General features: G+C 46.3%; 1 protein-coding gene across 1 annotated transcript in view; it reads right to left on the bottom strand.

Annotated features, from left to right (window-relative positions):
• CIP2A (cellular inhibitor of PP2A) overlaps positions 1 to 16,066 on the bottom strand; it is a 126,387-nt gene that overhangs the window by 104,918 nt on the left and 5,403 nt on the right. The window contains exons 5-6 of the mRNA XM_077296808.1: positions 13,215 to 13,311; positions 5,204 to 5,326 (exon numbers count right to left, since the gene is read on the bottom strand). Of these exons, the coding sequence (XP_077152923.1) occupies positions 5,204 to 5,326; positions 13,215 to 13,311 (220 nt within the window). The remainder of the gene's footprint in view (positions 1 to 5,203; positions 5,327 to 13,214; positions 13,312 to 16,066) is intronic.

Below are 16,066 nucleotides of genomic sequence, written 5' to 3'. Positions count from 1 at the left end.
AATAGCCTAGAGAGGGTCCATGGTTATTGGCCCCCCCTGGCTACAAACATCTGCCCCCAGCCACCCCAGAAAAGGCACATCTGTAAGATGCGCCTATTCTGGCACTTGGCCACTCTTCCCACTCCCGTGTAGCGGTGGGATATGGGGTAATGAAGGGTTAATGTCACCTTGCTATTGTAAGGTGACATTAAGCCAGATTAATAATGGAGAGGCGTCAATTATGACACCTATCCATTATTATTCCAATTGTATGAAATGGTTAAAAAAAAAACACAATATTGCAAAGTATTTTAATGAAATAAAGACACGGGTTGTTGTAATATTTTATTATACTGGTAATCCACCTGAAGACCATCGTTCTGTAACAAAGGAAAAATAATAAACCAACAATATACATACCATCCGTAGATCTGTAACGTCCCACGATGCAAATCCATCTGAAGGGGTTAAAATATTTTACAGGCAGGAGCTCTGCTATAATGCAGCTGTGCTCGTGCCTGTAAAACCCCAGGAATGAAGGTAATGTAGGTCAATGACCTGTAGTTACCTTCATTCGCGGTGATGCGCCCTCTGCTGGATGTCCTCATGAACTGCAGCCTTGGAAAAGTTCCCACGCTGGAGTTCATATGAGGACATCCAGCAGAGGGCGCCTCACCGCGACTGAAGGTAACTATAGGTCATTGACCTACATTACCTTCATTCCTGGGGTTTTACAGGCACGAGCACAGCTGCATTATAGCAGAGCTCCTGCCTGTAAAATATTTTAACCCCTTCAGATGGATTTACATCGTGGGACGTTACAGATCTACGGAAGGTATGTATATTGTTGGTTTATTATTTTTAATTTGTTACAGAACGATGGTCTTCAGGTGGATTGAGAGAGCAATAAAATATTACAACAACCTGTGTATTTATTTCATTAAAATACTTTGCAATATTGTGTGTGTGTGGTTTTTTTAACCATTTCATACAATTGGATTAATAATGGATAGGTGTCATAATTGACGCCTCTCCATTATTAATCTGGCTTAATGTCACCTTACAATAGCAAGGTGACATTAACCCTTCATTACCCCATATCCCACCGCTACACGGGAGTGGGAAGAGAGTGGCCAAGTGCCAGAATAGGCGCATCTTCCAGATGTGCCTTTTCTGGGGTGGCTGGGGGCAGATGTTTGTGGCCAGGGGGGGGGGGGAATAAACCGTGGACCCTCTCTAGGCTATTAATATCTGCCCTCAGTCACTGGCTTTACCACTCTGGCGGAGAAAATTGCGCGGGAGCCCACGCCAATTTTTTCCGCTATTTAACCCTTAAATTTAATAGGTACAGCGCCGAAATTTTGAACATGCACACTACTAACATTAGTAGTGTGGAATATGCAAAAAAAAGAAAGGGGGATATGACATGGTTTACTGTATGTAAACCATGTCTCATATCATGTCGTGTTTAGGCAGGAGAAATGAAAAGCCGGCAATTGAATTACCGGCTTTTCACATATATCGCGCTGAAGTAAATATAAAAATATATAGATTTTCCATTAACTTGCATTGGGTTTCATGTTTCGGCCGATCCCCGACTTTTCAAGAAGATCGGCCGATTTCACTCGACTTTTGAGAAAGTCGGGTTTCATGAAACCCGACTCGACCTCAAAAAAGGAAAAGTCGCTCAACCCTATTTAACAGTTTTAGGTCCAGCATGGGTCGCACTGTTCCGTCCTTCTTCGGAAACACAAATAGATTTGAGTAAAAACCCTTAAACCTTTCGTCTTGAGGGCCCGGAATAAAGACTCAGTCCCTTCGGAGCGCATCCAAGGCACTGAAAAAGGCTGTCGCCTTTGACTTGAGAGAAGACAGGAAAAAATGTGTCTTTGGCTAGAAAACTATTTTGTATCCAGAGGACACCATTTCTCTGACCTATTCATCGTGAATGACCGAGAGCCAGACTTGGCGGAATGAAAGTAGACAGCCGCCTACTTTGTCAGTGCCCACCGGATGCCGTAACGAGTCATTGTGTAGAGGATCTAAAGGATCTGGCCCCTTTGGATCCAGATGGTTTTGGCCTGCTTTTCCAGGTACGATTAGGTCTATATGAGACCTGGAAACCTCTGTCCCTATGCGGGGACCGCCCTGATGCCGAAGAGAAAGCTGTAGAGGACCAGTTTGTATTGCTTCGAAAGGGCCAGGTCCGAACCTGTTGTTGTCTCTGAAACGGCCGAGTGGGCCTTTGATGGGGAAGGAATTTACTCTTCCCTCCGGTAGCGTCGGAGATAAGTTGTTCCAGCTTTTCTCCAAATAAGCGACCGCTCTGGTAAGGCAGAGAGGTTAATGACCGTCTGGAAGCAGAATCCGCTCGCCATTCTGAGCCATAGCACCCTCCTGATGGAGACAGCATTTGCTGCTGCCTGTGCAGTGCAATTGGCCGCATCTAAAGCGCTTACTACAAAATCCCCGGCTTGAGATATCTGGCTAGCGAGGCTTGCTGCCTCCAGGGGAAGATTACTGTCATGAATGGCTGCGGTTAAACTTTCTGCCCAAGCGACCATAGCCTTAGCCACCCAGGTCACGGCAAAAGATAGAAAGAGCGCAGCTCCAGAGGTCTCAAAGACTGACCAAGCAATGTTGACAATTTGACGGTCAGTGGGATTTTTGACTGAGGGCCTATCAGACAAGGATAGGAGCGTTTTGAATGCAAGACACGATACAGAAGGATCCACTGAAGGAGACTGTAGCCAATCCTTCCTTAAATCAGGAGCAAAGGGATATCTCGACTCAATAGGCTTCTGACCTGTGAACCGTTTATCTGGTCGATCCCTATGTCTTTGGACAATGTTTTTAAACTCAGGGTGATTACCGAACACCTTGTGAGGACGTTTAGCCCTCTTAGACACTACATGATCTGGAACAGATATAGATTCCTAGTCCACCCTCAGATTATTGTTAACTGACTCAATGAGGGAATCAAGTGTCTCCTGATAGTTCTGCAAGTCCTGGAGTAAGGACGCATCAGAGTCGTATTCTGGATCATGTTTGCTGCGAACCTTTGGAGAAGGGGAGCGAGAAACTGAACTCAGGGACGACGAAGCACGAGCAAGCTTGGGGGATGTGTCATAGGTCCTTTTTGTAGAACCCTGCGCACTTTTTGATTGAGTACGACCTCAGCTGGTCGACGGTTGCCGACCGTTGCAAGGGACCTCCTCAGCCGGCAAACTGATGTCCTGACTTAAGGAGGGGCTCCGGAGAGAGTCTATTGCCTTGGCCAGGGAAGCCATAGACCGTGACAGAGATGCAGCCCACTCAGGGGGACTAGGCTCACTGAGGTCGGTAGCGGAGGGGGGGGGGTGTGGCTCCTGGGTGCATGCCGGGTCACAAGCCGTGCAGAACTGTGAGCTCGGCGCAAGGCAGTATTGCAAGTGGTACGTGAGGCAAAAAACACTGTTTTATTAGCTTTTTTGGATGCCTTAGATTGAGACATAGTGTACCTTTGAAAGGATAGAGGGAGTATGTGACCAGAGAAAAAAAATGGGCAAATGGGAAAAGTAAAAAATAAAATAAAAACGTTGGGGTCTGAAAACCAGACCCAAGTGCCATCTTCAGACACTAAGCAAGGACTGGTTCAATTAGAGCCAGCAGGAGGGTGTATACTGCAGAGGAGGCGTTAATCTTTCTATGTTCTGTGATGCAGCGGTAGCACCGTACGCAGCGAAACGGCAGCGACCCAAGCAAATTCAAACAAAACATTCCTTTAATGTGTTACTTCACACACTATTAGAAATCCACAATACACGGCTTCTTCATCCAGACCAGTGTTTCTCAACTCCAGTCCTCAAGACCCCACAACAGGTCATGTTTTCAGGATTTCCTTAGTATTGCATAGGAAATGGAATTAATGCTTGAGCAGGTGATGAAATTAATCACCTGTGCAATACTAAGGAAATCCTGAAAACATGACCTGTTGTGGGGTCTTGAGGACCAGAGTTGAGAAACACTGATCCAGACAAATGGAAATACATAGTACACAGCTTCTTCACAGTCCGTTAGAAATACACAATACACAGCTTTAGTTTAAAGTCAATAAACAGGCCGAACTTCCCTCTGTCCATTTTCCCTGGACGACCGCACACCGGTACCAAGTCTCTTTACTCACGCCGTGCACCACACACTATCCTCTGGATTGCAGCCTGGTAAACAAAAGACAGCCCGAGCCGCAGGGCATCAGTCTCTTTGGTTCCTTTTGCTCCTGTGTTGCTTCACACAGAAAGAGCTCTGCAGACAACTGCTCTGTCTGCTTCCCAGATCAACCAAGATCAACACTGACACACCTCCCCCTCTACTACAGGGCTTTTAATCAGTCACTGCTTCACCATACTAATTACAGCCACACCTGTGTCTGCAGTACGCCCTCATGGCCTCATTATGCCTCCATGCACATTCTGGAGAGCACAAACAGCGCCTCCTAGCTGTAACAGGGGTCACTGCCTCACAGTTCACTTAGTGTCCTCCTAGTGGCAGCAGCATAACACCCATGGCCCTGTGTCCCCCAATGAGGCGTAGGAGAAAGCAGGATTATATAGCCATTTTGGTAAGGATTTTTAAAACACAACAATCTGATCAGGTCTAAGATCTAGTTAGTATTGTATTGCGACATATCCAGTTTAAGACATATGTTTATGATTTTGTAAGCTTAAAAGGGGTATTCGCATCTCCAATATCCCAACATGTAGTGTCAATAATAATAATAATAATAAATACCTCCATTAAGAAATCTACTATAGTTCTTCTGATTTGCGGTCTCATGTGCAGGTCCATTGCAATAACTTAGGTATCCATGGTTATGACCACAATCATATAGTGATAGCTAGCTAGTTGATAGTGGTCGTAACCATGGATACCCAAATTCCTGCACATGAGGAAAGACCTTGAATCAGAAGAACTATACTACGTTTCTAATTGGAGATATTTGCTATTATTATTATTACACCCATTACATACTGGGATAGGTTTTTGGAGATTGGAATACCCCTTTAACAAAATGTTGCACTCGAAAATAACTGCTGTACAGAAGTGGAGAAAATGTGATAGTCCTTCGCTTACAAGGATTGTTTGATCACTACAGAAGTAATCAATCCCATACATAAAAAAGAGACCAAACAGTAGTTGTAAAGCACAAGAGAGGGTCACAAAAAAACATAACACACAACCTCACCTTCTCTCCCACTTCTTCATTTAACGTTAGACTTGCCAGTATTGAGAGGGCAAATACCACAACGGTTAAACTGGTGTGAGCCAAGAAACTAATCAAGGTACGATAGAAACTTTTAACATTGCTCTGTAAAGAAAGAAAAAAAAAAAGAAGCCAATACAATAATGCAAGCTGTGTTGAGTAGGTTTCATGTGACGACATTGAGATACAATAAATCCTCTCATAACAGGAAAAAAAAAAAAAAAATCATCACTAAATACATTTCATTTTTTTTGTTAAGTGTTATTCCCAAAAAGGCGAGTTATCCTCTATCCATGGGATAACTTGGCGATTGCTGGAGGTCCGACTGGAGATCAGGGCTCTGCAGCCCTGTCCTAAATGGAGAGGGAGTCCACTCAATTCATTGTCTATGGGACTGCAGGAAAAAAACTCAGCAGTCCCAAAGACAATGTGGATTGGAGGGCATGCATGCACACCTTTGCTCCATTTACAATGGGGCTGCATTGCCCTGATCTCAGGATTCATGTAGGTCCGAGCAGTCTTAACTCCCAGCGATCAGCAAGTAATTCCCTATCTTATGGATCAGGGATAACTTTTTGGGGGGATAAACCTTGACTGAACTGATTGGGATCTTATTGACAGGTAATTGAGGTGCCAGGAATGTCAAACAAGCCCCTATTACAGCAGTCCAGCATATAAGTACTGCACCAGTCTGCACACCATGTACGCTGCTATGACACATCCAGGAGGTCAAAAGGGTCATTCTTGAAAAGATATTAAGTGGGAAATGGGTGACCTTAATAAAGTATAATAAGGTATTGGTGAGCGTTTTTTATTGCCTGCTGGTTCCCAGTCCTAGGCTTGTAGGCTTCATCCGCACCTCAATGTTTGTCATATCTTTTTTCCCCAATGACAGCACACAGAGTTATAATATTCTATAAGGCTGTTCACATTTCAGTTTCCTTTTTTCTGACTGGTGATTAGCTTTATAAGGTATATGGTGCTCTGGGTCACTTTGTAGACAAAACACAGTGACCAGCACGCACGCACACACTGTATCCAGCACTGTCTGTTTTTCACTGACAAGGGCAACCTTTATTTTGCACACAAGAAATAGACTATATAAGGATGGTGAAAAGGGTGGCAGATCTAGAACGGATCCTTCATGCCAATGAAAAAGTCTTTTTTTATTTTTGTAGGAAACACACGGGTATTACATACCTGGTAATGTGTTTTTTTCATGAGACATGACGGCACCACGAGAGAGAGGATCCGCCCATCAAGGACAGAAAACCTTCAAGATAAAAGGGGCGGCTCCTCTCTCCACATCAGTTGTTTTACAGAGTACGAGAGGAACTCCGCTGGTTAGTGTACACATAAATAATACATCCTATACGGTTCTATTCACCGATACCCCAGGGAGTGTATAATACAAATAATGTTAATAATGCACCCAACTAATGACGTGATCAAAAGGGTGGGAATATAAGGGTGCCGTCATGTCTCATGAAAAAACACTTTACCAGGTATGTAATACCCGTGTTTTTCCATCATACATGACGGCACCACAAGAAAGTTACAGAGATTTGTATTCTCTTTAGGGAGGGATCACTACTTGTAACACTCTTCTCCCAAATATGAGATCAGAGGTAGCAGATAGGTCTAGCCTATAATGTTTAAAAAATGTAGACGGAGAGGACCAAGTGGCCGCCTTACAGATTTGGTCGATGGTAGCATCTGCTCTCTCCGCCCATGACTTCGCCATGGCCCTCGTGGAATGGGCTTTCAGACCCTGTGGAACAACCCTGCCTGCACTACTATACGCTAGAATAATGGCCTCTCTCACCCATCTAGCTATAGTTTGTTTTGAGGCTTTAAGGCCCTTCCTTGACCCCTGGAACGAAACAAATTAAGCCCTGTGCTTCCTCCAGGATTTTGTACTCTCTAAATACTGTAGGATACATCTCCTGACATCTAGGCAATGGAGTCTCTCCTCTTTCTTGTTACTAGGATTGGGACAGAAAGAGGGTCGGGTTATATCCTGAGCCCTATGGAATCTCGATACCACTTTGGGGAGATATGCCGGATCTAATTTTAATACGACCCTATCGTCCATAATTTGTGTGTAAGGGGGGTCAGCTGACAATGCGTGTAAATCCCCCACCCTACGGGCCGATGTAAGTGCCACTAACAAAGCTGTCTTTAATGTTAGTACTTTATCTGATGTTGTATTTAACGGCTCAAAGGGGCTGTCACAGCTGTCAACACTAAATTTAGATCCCATGGTGGAGGAGTAGGGGATGGAACAGAGTCAGCTCTACTACAGGCTCGGATAAACCTCACCACCCACCTATTGCTTGCCAGGTCACAGTTGAATAAGGCTGCTAAGGCTGAAATGTGTACTTTGAGGGTACTAACAGCTAACTCCAGATCTAAGCCCTTTTGCAGGAACTCCAGTATTGCCACTATCGGGACCTCCCCTTCCCGTATTGGCCCTGAACTGGACAGGAATTTCTTCCATATTCTCCCATAGATCTTGGTCGTTACTGGTTTTCTGCTACTGAGCAAGGTGGATATTAAACCAGCTGAGAACCCTTCTTTCTCTAACAACGACCGTTCAAATGCCAGGCTGTCAAATGTAGCCCGGAATTCTGCGGGTGGTTGAAGGGACCCTGTGTTAGAAGGTCCTGGTCTTCCGGGAGAACCCACGGGTCCGTCACTGACATCACTCTCAGCCAGTAAAACCATGGTCTTTTCGGCCAGAAGGGAACTATTACAATCACTCTGGCCTTGTCCTCCCTGATCTTCCTCAGAACTGCTGGGATTAGACATATCGGTGGGAAGGCATACAGGAGTCCTGACGTCCATTCTATGCTGAAGGCATCTATTGCCAACGGCCTGTCTGCTGGGTTCAGGGAGCAGAACTTTTGAACTTTTTTGTTGGCTTTTGAGGCAAAGAGGTCTACACTGGGTCTTCCCCACATGTTCACTATCCGTTGAAAAATTGACTTTTTTAGGGACCATTCCCCTTGCATCAAGTGGTTCCTGCTTAAAAAGTCTGCCTTTATATTGTCCACACCTCGAATATGCAGGGCCGATAATGAAAGGAAATGCCTTTCCGTTAGAGACATGAGTCTTCTGGTTATGTGCATCAGTGACCGAGAAGGGGTGCCCCCCTGGTGGTTCACGTATGCAAACCGCTGTTCGGTTGTCCAATAGGGCTCTCACATGATGCCCAGTCAAGTGTGGAAGTAATCTCTCTAGCGCCCTTTCTATTGCTAGGCGTTCCCACTCGTTTGAGGATAGATTTTTCTCCTCTTGAGCCCAGGGATCTTGGACCCACAGTGTGTCTGAGTGAGCTCCCCACCCCCATGGACTGGCGTCCGTTGTGATTACTTTGGAGGCGGTGTATGTCCAGGGAACTCCTCTCGGAGACGACCATCTGTAACCACCATCTGAGTGATTGGAGTACAGAGAGTGGAAGAGTGAGCTTCTGCTCTAGCTGCCCCTGAAGTTCCAGGTCGTTCTGCAGCACACACCACTGTAGTTCTCTTGCATGGAACTGGGCCCATTTTACTGCCGGTATGCAGGAGGTTAGGGACCCCAATACTGACATGGCTCTTCTTAAAGTCATCTCTGGTTTTGTTAATGTTGTCATAATCATTTGTTAGATTTTTTCCTCTTTTTCTTCTGGGAGGCGACACTCCTGTGCCACGGAGTCTACCGTTATCCCCAGGAAATTCTGGACCATTGCTGGCTCTAGTTTGGATTTCTTGAGGTTTAGTTGCCATCCCAGTGTCTGTAGAGTGTCCATCACTATCCTGACCTGCTCCTGACAGTGAGAAAAGTTCTTCCCCACTATCAGGAAGTCGTCAAAGTAGGGTATTATCAATGTGTCTTTTTCTCTGAGATGTGCTGTGACCTCTGCAATCAGCTTTGTAAATACCCGTGGGGCTGTTGCTATCCCAAAGGGCAGAGCCCTGTACTGAAAGTGACGCAACTGGGACCCCCATCTGAACCGTCACTCTGAGAAACTGACGATGTTGTTGTCTGATTGGGACGTGATAAGCAGCGTCCTTGAGGTCGAGGACGGACATGTTAGGGTACCGTCACACAGTGGCATTTTCATCGCTACGACGGCACGATTCGTGACGTTCCAGCGATGCATTTACGATATCGCTGTGTCTGACACGCTACTGCGATCCGGATCACCGCTGAGAATCGTACGTCGTAGCAGATCATTTGAAACTTTCTTTCGTCGTCTAGTGTCCCGCTGTGGCGGCATGATTGCATCGTGTGACACAGGTTGTATACGATGTGCGCACAGTAACCAACGGCTTCTACATCGCAAATACGTCATGAAATTATCGCTCCAGCGCTGTGTATTGCAACGTGTGACCGCAGTCTACGACGCTGGAGCGATAATCATACGACGCTGCTACGTCACAAATCGTGCCGTCGTAGCGATGAAAATGCCACTGTGTGACGGTACCCTAACACTGGGGATATAGAAGTTTCACCGCTGATTTTATGGTTTCCATCTTGAATGATGGTATTATAAGAAATTTGTTGAGGCCTTTTAAATTTATTATTGTCCTCCAAGAATTGTCTGGTTTTTTATGAGAAAAAGAGGGGAATAAAATCCTTCCCTCCTTTCCTCTATAGGAACTTCTTCCAAGACGTGCTTGTCTAGGAGTGATGTTACTTCCCCCTCCAGACTGTCTTGTTTCTCTTGGGAGGACTGTACCGGAGTCTGCATTTATCTTTTTGGAGGCCAGTGGTGGAATTTTAGTTTTAGGCCTGATCCTATGATCTGTCGGATCCATACGCTGGATGAGATCCTCTCCCAGGCTGGAAGGAAGTGAGAGAACCTCCCTCCCACCTGAGAAGGACCGTTACTGGGAGGGTTTCTTGGTGTCTCTGGGGGACTTGCCAAAATAGAAGCCCTTTCCTCCCCTGGGTCGCTTGTCCAGGTTGCTCCTGTCTTAGTCTCTATACTGCTGCCTTCGGAATTTTTGGCCTCTCCGAAAGGAGCGACGAAAGGGCTGAAATGGCTGTTTTGGAAAGTTTTTCTTTTTGTCACCGGCTTTCTCCAACACCTCGTCTAATGCCGGTCCAAACAGGAAGTTCCCCTCACAAGGCAAAGAGCAAAGCTTCATCTTTGCCTGAGTATCTCCTGGCCAGCATTTAAGCCATACGGCACGGCGTCCTGTGTTGGCTAAAGCTGCCGACTTTGCTGCCAGTCTAGCAGAGTCTGCTGATGCTTCAGCTAGAAACACTGCCGCTGCTCTCATGGTTGGTATTGCCTCTAGGATAGTCTCTCTGGGAACTTTTTGTTCTACCTGTTCCTCCAGGTTGTCTATCCAGATTTTAAGGGATCTGGCTACACAAGTGGCCGCGATAGCTGGCCTTAGTGCCCCTGCTGAGACTTCCCATGCTGTTTTCAGGGAACCGTCCACTTTTCTATCCAGAGGTTCTTTTAGAGAACCTAAATCCTCGAATGGCAGGGAGGATTTTCTGGCAACTTTTGAAATTGCCACATCAATCTTCGGGGCCCTATCCCAAGATGAGGACACCTCCTCTTCAAAAGGATATCTCCTTTTTAGGGAGGTGGTTATCTGGGACCTTTTCTCCGGTTTTTGCTATTCCCTTTTAATCAGTTCTTGTAGCTGTTCATTAATAGGGAATGACCTCCGTTTCCTCTTTTGCAGACCACTGAACATAAGTTCTTGTGCTGTCTTCTTTGCCTTCTCATCTACTAGCCCCATGGTAGAGCGAACAGCTTTAATAAGCTTATCCGTAGCTTCCGCTGGAAATACATAAAGCTGTATCTGAGTCCCCCTCTGACTCCGAGGAATCTCTTTGGGATGCTACTGAGGGGCTGGATCTGTCCCTAGACCTGGCATCTGTGTCGGCTGTCTGCAATGCTTTACAGACCTACAGACCTCTGATTGGATCACTGATCTAAGACTCTCTGTAAAGGAGGGCGTTTCCTCCGCTACAGTCTTGTTAATGCAATCCTGACAGAGTTTTATTCCAGGATGGTTTTAACGCTTTTTTGCATAAGGGACATTCCTTGTTTTTAGCCTTTGATTTGCACTTCTTGGGGACCTCCTATACTCCACCCCCCAATGTATGTAAGAAAAGAGGGGAGAGACGGAGATAAGAGAAGAGAAAAGAACAGACGTTAGCGTGCTGGACTTTCTCGCAGTTCACTCACCACTCGGACGCTTTCAAAGTACGGGTACCGGATCCAGAGGTTGGCTGGTTTTCTCCGTGTCTCCCAATGAGACTAGGGACCCCTCCTTGGCATGGCGATCGGTCCGTATGCTGTCCGAGCGGCTTCTGCTGCTGCCACGGCGGGTCTGGCTCTTTTCACTTGAGCGAGACCGCCTTTCCAGCATCTCTTGCTGTGGCATCAAATGCTCTGGTGAAAAGCTCTCCATCTTACACACTACCACGTAACAAGAGTTGTCACCTTCAACCAGGCCTGGTTTAATGACACAGGGCAGCACTTCTGGCTCGTTTAAATAGATTCACTTCCCTTTTTTTTTTTTTTTTTTTTTTTTAAATGGATCACCTGGTTGATCCTGCCATTACTGGTCGCTTCAGTAGTCAGGTGTGTATGCGCACCTGTCATGATTTAATTACCTGGCTGATCGTGACTGCACCACTTCCGGTGCTCATAGATGCAATCAATTACCTGGTTGATCCTGCATGTGCCGGCCGCTAGCGCAACGCCTGCGCTGTATAATTATGTCAGAGCGCGCACCCGGCAACCACTTCCGGTGCGCGCTATTAGAGCTACCATTTACCTGGCTGATCCTGCCATTGCCGGCCGCCAAGCGCGACGCTTGAGCAGTAAAATGATACCTGAGCGCTCACCCGGCAACCACTTCCGGTTCGCGCTATTAGATCCACCATTCACCTGGTTGATCCTGCCCCGAGTGCTGCCGCCGGCTTCAGCGCCTATGCGCGCTTTACTTCCAGGCGCGCACCCGGCCTTTGCTTCCGGTGCACGCCGAAGATTTTGGCCCCCCTGCCCCTCATCAAACGTTCCGAGTGCTGTCGCCCTTTTCCTTGCGCACTCACGTACCTCCATTCCCGGGTACCTGGCGCCGGCTGGCGCTTCCGGGAGTGCCCACGCCACGGATGTTCAGGAAGGCAGCGCAGCTCTCAGTGTCCAAATGCTCCAGTGCTCCGGACACCGCTCCAAACCGCTCTGCAGCTTCAGGTACCGTCAGGGAGGAGGGGGAAGGGAGGAGGGGGAAGGGGGGGGGGGAGACCCGCTCTTAACGCTCGACAGGGAGGGCCCCAAACCTCCGAGGAGCTTACCTAGCCCGGGCACCGATGTGCCTTACGGGCTGCATGGCCACCTTTGGTCAACAGGGGGGGCACCATAAAGTGACCCCTGTGGACAGCAGGATTTTTCAATCAACAGGGGGGGGGGGGGAACGCCACCTGCGGCCCCCGTGGATAATCTTCACCCGGGCATTGCCTCACGGGTTGTGGCCATGCTTCGCTCAGGGGGGGCATGGGATACATGACCCCCGAGGCGACTACCGGTACCTGATGACGGGTGCAGCAGACCAGCGTCTGCCCAAATCCACCCGACCCAGGCATCCTCTTCTATCTTCATCAGAAGTCTTCTATCTTGAGGGTTCCCCGTCAAGGACAGGAAACCAACTGATGTGGAGAGAGGAGCCGCCCCTTTTATCTTGAAGGTTTCCTGTCCTTGATGGGCGGATCCCCTCTCTCGTGGTCCTGTCATGTATGATGGAAAAATACCCACTGTGTGAATAAGGTATTGATCAATAATAAAGTAAGTCTCATACATTTGTTTTTGCCATAGACAAAATATAAGCAATTAAAATATGAGCCCTATATATTTCTAGGTCATTTTAAATTACATGTGCAGTTGTGAGAGACAGACGTTAGGAATCTCTCTTTAGATAGTGAGATATATTACAATCACTCAGGGGAGAATATGAAAAAAATTGTTGGTTTCCCTTACCAATGACTTGACATGCGACTGGACTGACAGATTGTTACGGCACAGGTTTGCTAGAAGGCCAAGAGATGGCATTGTCAGATCATCCTCAGGGGACTGACTAGAACACATTATTATAAAAAAGCCGCTTTACATTCACATACACACCATATTATATATACATGCTTATTTCTTACAGGAGTACTACAAAATGACAGCAGCTTACACAAATATTAACTGCCTTGTACAATTTACTTTGCTTCAGAATCAATGCATTCTTTAGAGAAAGTATTCTATAAAAATACAACAAAAAAAACACAGCCTTTATCCGGACAGGATCTCCACCCCTGACCAGACTTTCATACCACAGTGAAGAACAAATTCCAGGTTTTATTTTCTGAAAAACGAAACTGAGAACAGATGTTCCTTTCTACCAGCACACTTGTCAGTCACCATTAGATTTTGTGTATGAGAGTCTGCCTCAAGCCAAGCCAGACAATATTAGACAACACTGAGGGCCGGACTGGCAGATTTCCCATTTTTATTGTTCCGAGAATGTAATAGAATAAAATTAAACAAAAAAAAATAAAAAAATAAAAACACTACACAAATTGTGAGCTCACATCAGACTCAGATTCTCTCATTTCAACCCACTGCGGGGTAGTTAAACAAAACTAAAAAACAGTCTTTGTGTCATCAGCGTTTTGGGTCCAATTTTCATCAGTGTATCAGTTATTACCATCAGAGTTTCATCAGTTAGGGTACTTTCACACTAGCGTTTTTTGCAAAACGTCACAATGCGTCGTTTTGGCGAAAAAACGCATCCTGCAAAAGTGTTAGCAGGATGCGTTTTTTCACCATTGACTAACATTAGCGACGCATTGCCACACGTCGCAACCGTCGTGCGACGGTTGCGCCATGTTGTGGCGGACCGTCGGCTGCAAAAAAACGTTCCATGTAACGTTTTTTGCCTCCGACGGACCGCCATTTCCGACCGCGCATGCGCGGCCAGAACTCCGCCCCCACCTCCCCGCACCTCACAATGGGGCAGCGGATGCGTGGAAAAACAGCATCCGCTGCTCCCGTTGTGCGGCGCATTCACTGCTAGCGTCGGCCCGACGCTCTGCGACGGGCCGAGTACGACACTAGTGTGAAAGAAGCTTTAGTTTTAAAGAGATGATGGCTCCGCTCAACCCTGGTCCAGAATCCAGGTCTTTTGGCCGTGGGTAGGAGCTGAGCGAATTTCCTTATCCACCGGGATTACAGGTTCAGCTTATGATTAGCTGGGGTGGCGAGATGTCAGTTGTGCACCGCAGAAATGACGTCACTCCAGGCTGATTAATAAAAAGCCGTGCCGGGGAATACAGATGCTCAAGAAATTTGCGAGGCTCCTGTCCATGGCCAGAGAGCTCTGACCTGGACTGTGGTTGTGCGAAATTATCGGCTCCTCTTTAGGAATTTTCGCTACTGCTAAAGAAAAAAAAATTTGAAAAGCATCACTCCAGTGGTTTATTGTTTGTTTTTTTTTTACTGCAGAACTGGTATGGTGCTACTAATGTAAAAATCGCTGGACTTAATATATTCACCAGCTGCCATCTTCAGCTCTTCCCTGTGCCACTCCGCGATCTTGTGACTGCAATTTTAGACTGACCCGAAGAGGTAACGGTCACAAGCTCTCAATGTAAATCTATGAGAGCCACAACAAAGCTCTCATAGACTTCCATTGAAACATGATCACTGGCTTGCTCCAGCAGGTCACAAACTGCTGGACACAGACCGGAGCGGGTGAATAACACAGAAGGCAGTTGATGATAAATAGAAGACTAAGGGTATGTGCACACGTCAGGATTTCTTGCAGAAATTTCCTGAAGAAAACCGGAAATTTTCTGCAAGAAATCCACATGCTTCTTTTCGTGTTTTTTTCCCGTTTTTTTTTTTTAGCACTTTGCAAGCGTAATTAGCTTGCAGAATGCTAAAGTTTTCCAAGCGATCTGTAGCATCGCTTGGAAAACTGATTGACAGGTTGGTCACACGTGTCAAACATAGTGCGTGACAAGTGTGACCAACTTAAACATAAAAAAAGGTTATACCCACCCTCTGATGGCCCCCGATCTCCTCAGCTGTTGCTTTGTGTGTAGGACCTGCGATGACGTCACGGTCACATGACCGCGACGTCATCGCAGGTCCTTCACACAGAGCATCTATAGGAACGGAAGAGAGAGCATGCACCGATGAGAGGCGGGAAGACTCCGGGGCCATCAGAGGGTGAGTATATCACTATTTTTTATTTTAATTTTTTTTTACCAATTATATGGTGCCCAGTCCGTGGAGGAAAGTCTCCTCTCCTCCACCCTGGGTACCAACCGCACATGATCTGCTTACTTCCCGCATGGTGGGCATAGCCCCATGCGGGAAGTAAGCAGATCAATGCATTCCTATGTGTGCGGAATCCCCGCAATTCCGCAAATTAATGAACATGTTGCTTTTTTTTCTGCAATGCAATTTTTTCGTGGAAAAAAATGCAACATTTGCACAAGATATTCGGACTACACTGAAAATAATGGGAGGCATATGTAAGCGTTTTTTTTCGCGATTTTATCGTGTTTTTATAGCAAAAAACACAAAAAATCCTGAACGTGTGCACCTACCCTAAGTGCAGAGGCCTCATATTAGTGGCACCATTCCAGTGCTGCAATAAAAAAAAGAAAACAGACAGAACATGGACAGCATCCATGAGCTTTCCATGGTTTTCAAAGACCCACAGATCTGTATGGGTAATTTTGATCCGTAACCCAAGAAAAAAAAAACAAATATTCCCATGATTATTTTTCTCAGTCATGCGACTAGCACCATAGATTATACTGGTTATGCCTCTA

This window comes from Ranitomeya variabilis, chromosome 3 (assembly GCF_051348905.1).
Source record: "Ranitomeya variabilis isolate aRanVar5 chromosome 3, aRanVar5.hap1, whole genome shotgun sequence".
Classification (NCBI taxonomy): Eukaryota; Metazoa; Chordata; class Amphibia; order Anura; family Dendrobatidae; genus Ranitomeya; species Ranitomeya variabilis.
This window is presented reverse-complemented; position numbering and strand designations above follow the sequence as displayed.